This window comes from Micromys minutus, assembly GCF_963924665.1.
Source record: "Micromys minutus genome assembly, chromosome: 13".
NCBI lineage: Eukaryota > Metazoa > Chordata > Mammalia > Rodentia > Muridae > Micromys > Micromys minutus.
The window spans coordinates 12,595,402-12,599,437 of NC_137982.1; the positions used below are offsets into that span (position 1 = coordinate 12,595,402).

Consider the following 4,036-nt stretch of genomic DNA (forward strand, 5'->3'; position numbering starts at 1 on the left):
ACTTCATTCCTTTGATGTTCCTGTTGTAGTAAGTATTGGGAGCAAGATTTATTGGTATCGTTTTCGTGCTGTAGGCTTCTGATGTGTAGGTTTGGGCAATTTGGTTCTGATTCTGCATGTCTGTGTGGTTCAAGAGCTGTAGGTTTGATTATGGTGAGCAGAAAGTAGGAGGAAGAATGGAGATCTGCCTGGGCTAGGTGGCTGTGCAGGGCAGCTTTTTTTCATTCTATGATAAAAGTACAGTGACCCTAATTTTAGTGGAATTGCTTTAAGTTTCTCTCTTATCCTTGTTTTTATCTTTTATAGAGAACGGTTTCATTTTAGTTTATTTAGGCCATGCAACTGTCAAAAAAACACATTTAATTGGTTGCCACTACACTAATACAAATTTTAAAAATTGAGAAAAATGGATAAGATTACAAAGAAAATCATAAAGAAAGATGGGCATACAGTGGTCACAGGGTACTAAATTATGGTTAGTTAGAAAAAGTAAGTGTTTAAATATGTTTCACTGTGTAGTGATTATAAATACTACATATTACCCCAAAGGTTAGAGTAGAATTTCATACTAAGACATAGTAAATAGTTGAGGAAAGTACTATACTTTCTTTGATTTGAATATTATGTACTATCTACATGCAAGTAAAGAGTATATCATATGCCATTTATAACTGCTAATTTTGAGTGACAATTTAAAAAAACTAAAACACATATGTAAGGGTTAGAAAAAGATGACTCGGTGAATAAGAGCAGTGACTGCTATCCCAGGAAAACCAGCTTTGATTCCTAAAAAACCTATGGTAACTTAAAGATATCTGTAAACCTTAATTCAGGTGATATGACATCAGCTTCTGATATTTCCTGGCACTAGGCACAAACATGATACACAGACATGGCAAATATACATAAAAATCAAAATAATAAATAAATAAATAAATGTAGTTCTGCCAAGTAATCAGACTATATTAATCTGATATGTTAAGATAAATGTATTTTATTTGATATCTGATAAGATAAAATGTAAAAATAAAAATTGAAATTTAAGAGAAATATTTTCTTTATCTTCAGAGAGGAAGAAAGCTTTTATTACAATAGCCACAAAGATGTCTAATAAAAACATGTAGTAATAAATGAATTAAAAATTATAATATTTACAAAGCAATGAAAAATATATAGAATTTTTGTAGGACACCCTCCCAAGATGATAAATCAAGAAAGTTAATAGAGAAGAAAACTGTGCAAGGATAAGTGGGTGAAGAAAAGAGAGTGAAATTTCTCTGACAGAACAAACAATGAATAGAAAAGAGAGAAGGATGTATAGACAATAACTGAGAATAACAATGTGTATCACTGTGAACACAGTCTTCTGCTGATATTTCTCAGTGCTCCTTTCATATCCCGATTTCTCAGACTATAAATGAAGGGATTCAACATGGGTATGACCACAGTGTACATCACAGCCACAATGACATCCTGGTCATTAGTGTTATTAGATGAGGGGACAAAATACAGTCCAATGATGGCTCCATAATACAAAGAAACCACACAGAGATGAGAGCCACATGTAGATAAGGTTTTGTAGATTCCCTTGATAGAGGGAATCTTCAGAATGGTGAATCCTATGCAGCCATAAGAGACCAGAATGCATATGAATGGCAAGGTAATGACCACAGTACCTAAAGGAATGATGACCATCTTATTGATGGTGATGTCTGAACTAGACAGCTTCAGCAAGGCAGAGAGGTCACAGAAATAGTGGGAGATAGTATTGGTTCTAAAGTGAGATAGGCGAGCCAAGAGAAGAGTGTGCACAAGAGCATTAGCAGAAGATAGGACCCAGGACACAACTAATAGAAGAACACAGAGAGTCTGACTCATGATGTTGGTATAGTGCAGAGGGTGACAGATGGCCACATACCTGTCATAGGCCATGGATGTCAGAAGAAAGCTGTCAAGATCACCAAAAACTATGTAAAAATACACTTGGGAAACACACCCAACATATGAGATGGACTGACTATGTGTCAGCATATTCGTGAGCATCTTTGGAGCTGTGACAGATGAGAAACAAATGTCAGTGAAAGCCAAGTTACTGAGGAAAAAGTACATGGGTGTGTGGAGGTGAGAGTCCAGCCTGATGAGAAGGATGATGAGCAGGTTCCCCAGCACTGTTGTCAGGTACATGGCCAGGAACAGGGCAAAGTGCAGACCTTGGTCCTCTGCTCGAATGGGGAGCCCCAAAAGGATGAACTCAGACACAGTGCTCTCATTATCCCATTTCATGCTCTTCCTCTTCTGGTGTGAGTCAAAAAAATGGGAAAAATAGAGAAGTTATTTTGACTATTACACTTTGGCAACATGTTTTAAATCACCAGTACTAAAAATAACATTCATTTGTGTTTTAGTCCAAATATGAATATTTTTCTCACAGTAATGAACTAGTGATGGTTTAGAAAGATACATAATTTGCCACCCTAAAATCAACTGAATGTCTTTTAGAGGAAAGTTAAAATACAGAACAATTATCAAATCAGACCTAGTTTCTGATCATGGTGTCTGAATTTTACCAAGACAATTTTGGATTAAGTAATTAGTGTGCAAATTGGTCTGAGCGTATAGAAAAATCAATAAAATTTCAATGCTTGTTCATTTTTTTAACCATTCTGGAATATATTTGCATAAGAATAAGTTTCTACAAGTTAAATTAAGATAATATAACCTTGGGATATTCTTTGTATCTGTGAAATATCGGCATCTGGGGACTTAGTAGAAGAAAGATGGTAAAAAAATTAAGTGCATGAATCTGGCCAACAATATAATTTACTAATATCAACTTGCAAGCGGCTATGAGTTCTTCCTGTAATAATAGCTTCTCAATCAATGAGCTCACTCTTCTAACTTCCTAGGCTGAATAAATTTGTGAAAAACACCCAGAAATACTTGATTTTTCTGCCATGTCTTAGATCAGCCAAAAAATTTTTTGTGATTTTTCTAGCAAAAGCAAATGTCACCTGCTTTATTTTTAACCCAGGTTTTGCACCAAAGACTCTTACTTTTAATGCATTTTCATACAGGTATTCTTTGTTGCTAAACTGGGATTCTCTTTTTTTCTGTAATTATTCCATATGTAGGTGAATAATCACTAAACAATAGAAAAAGGACCACGATAAAATAAGAGTTAATATCCTAGCTAATGAGAGAGTTCTGTGATTTTATTCTATAGAAAGACTTGTGTAATTTCTAGTTTTTCTCTGATTGCCAGCAATCTCCTATTTCCCTTTTCATCCTTTCCAAGTTAATTACTGAATTCACCCAATTTAGTCACTACCCTCTTTCACTCTAAAAAAAAAAAAAACCCACTTAATGTGATATTGCCTGAAATTAATTATAATACATTTCTTGCTAATTTTAGTGTTAATAATAATTACTTCATCGTAACTAAAATTTAATTTATCCACAGGTTGATGATTTGTAATATTTTTATATTTTGAGCAATATTATTCTTATGTTATTTTATATAGTATATGCAATCTATTCAGAAATGGGTTTAGATAAAGAGGCATCCATTGTTTGGGGAAAATATCAGGCCACAAGAGGACAAGGTGATGAAATTGCTGATGTATGTTCTATGAAGAGTTTTTAGTAGAAGAACTTATATGGAAAATTGTAAAAATGTGTCTCTAGGAATGTGTTTGTAATAACAGTGCTAGAGCCTTTGAGAAAAAAGGAAAACCCAAGGTAATTGCAAATAACAGAAATGTAAATATCGAAGAATATAAGAGATTCAGGTAGATATAATGTTCAATTTGCTGTGGGGGAAAAGTTTCCATCTGTTCAAGAACAGTAACATGCAAAAAATATAAAGTATGAGAAAATTGGAAAAGGTTTGCTGCCTAACAGATAGGAAATAGATGGGAGAAGCCAAGAATACTAGCTAGAATATGAATGCCAGGGGTTATTATGCAAATGCTATCAATATTTGAGAAGAAGCTGGAAGAAGAAACATTAGAAATTGTGTGTTGAAGTTTAAATGTGA

General features: G+C 33.9%; 1 protein-coding gene across 1 annotated transcript; it reads right to left on the bottom strand.

Moving 5' to 3' along the window:
- Positions 1-1,347: 1,347 nt before the first annotated feature.
- LOC308428563 (olfactory receptor 1J21-like) lies at positions 1,348-2,283 on the bottom strand (the record flags this gene model as incomplete). Its single annotated transcript, XM_080927071.1, has 1 exon — positions 1,348-2,283. The coding sequence occupies one exon, from the start codon at positions 2,281-2,283 to the stop codon at positions 1,348-1,350; it is 936 nt and encodes a 311-aa protein (XP_080783197.1).
- Between the last annotated feature and the right edge of the window lie 1,753 nt (positions 2,284-4,036).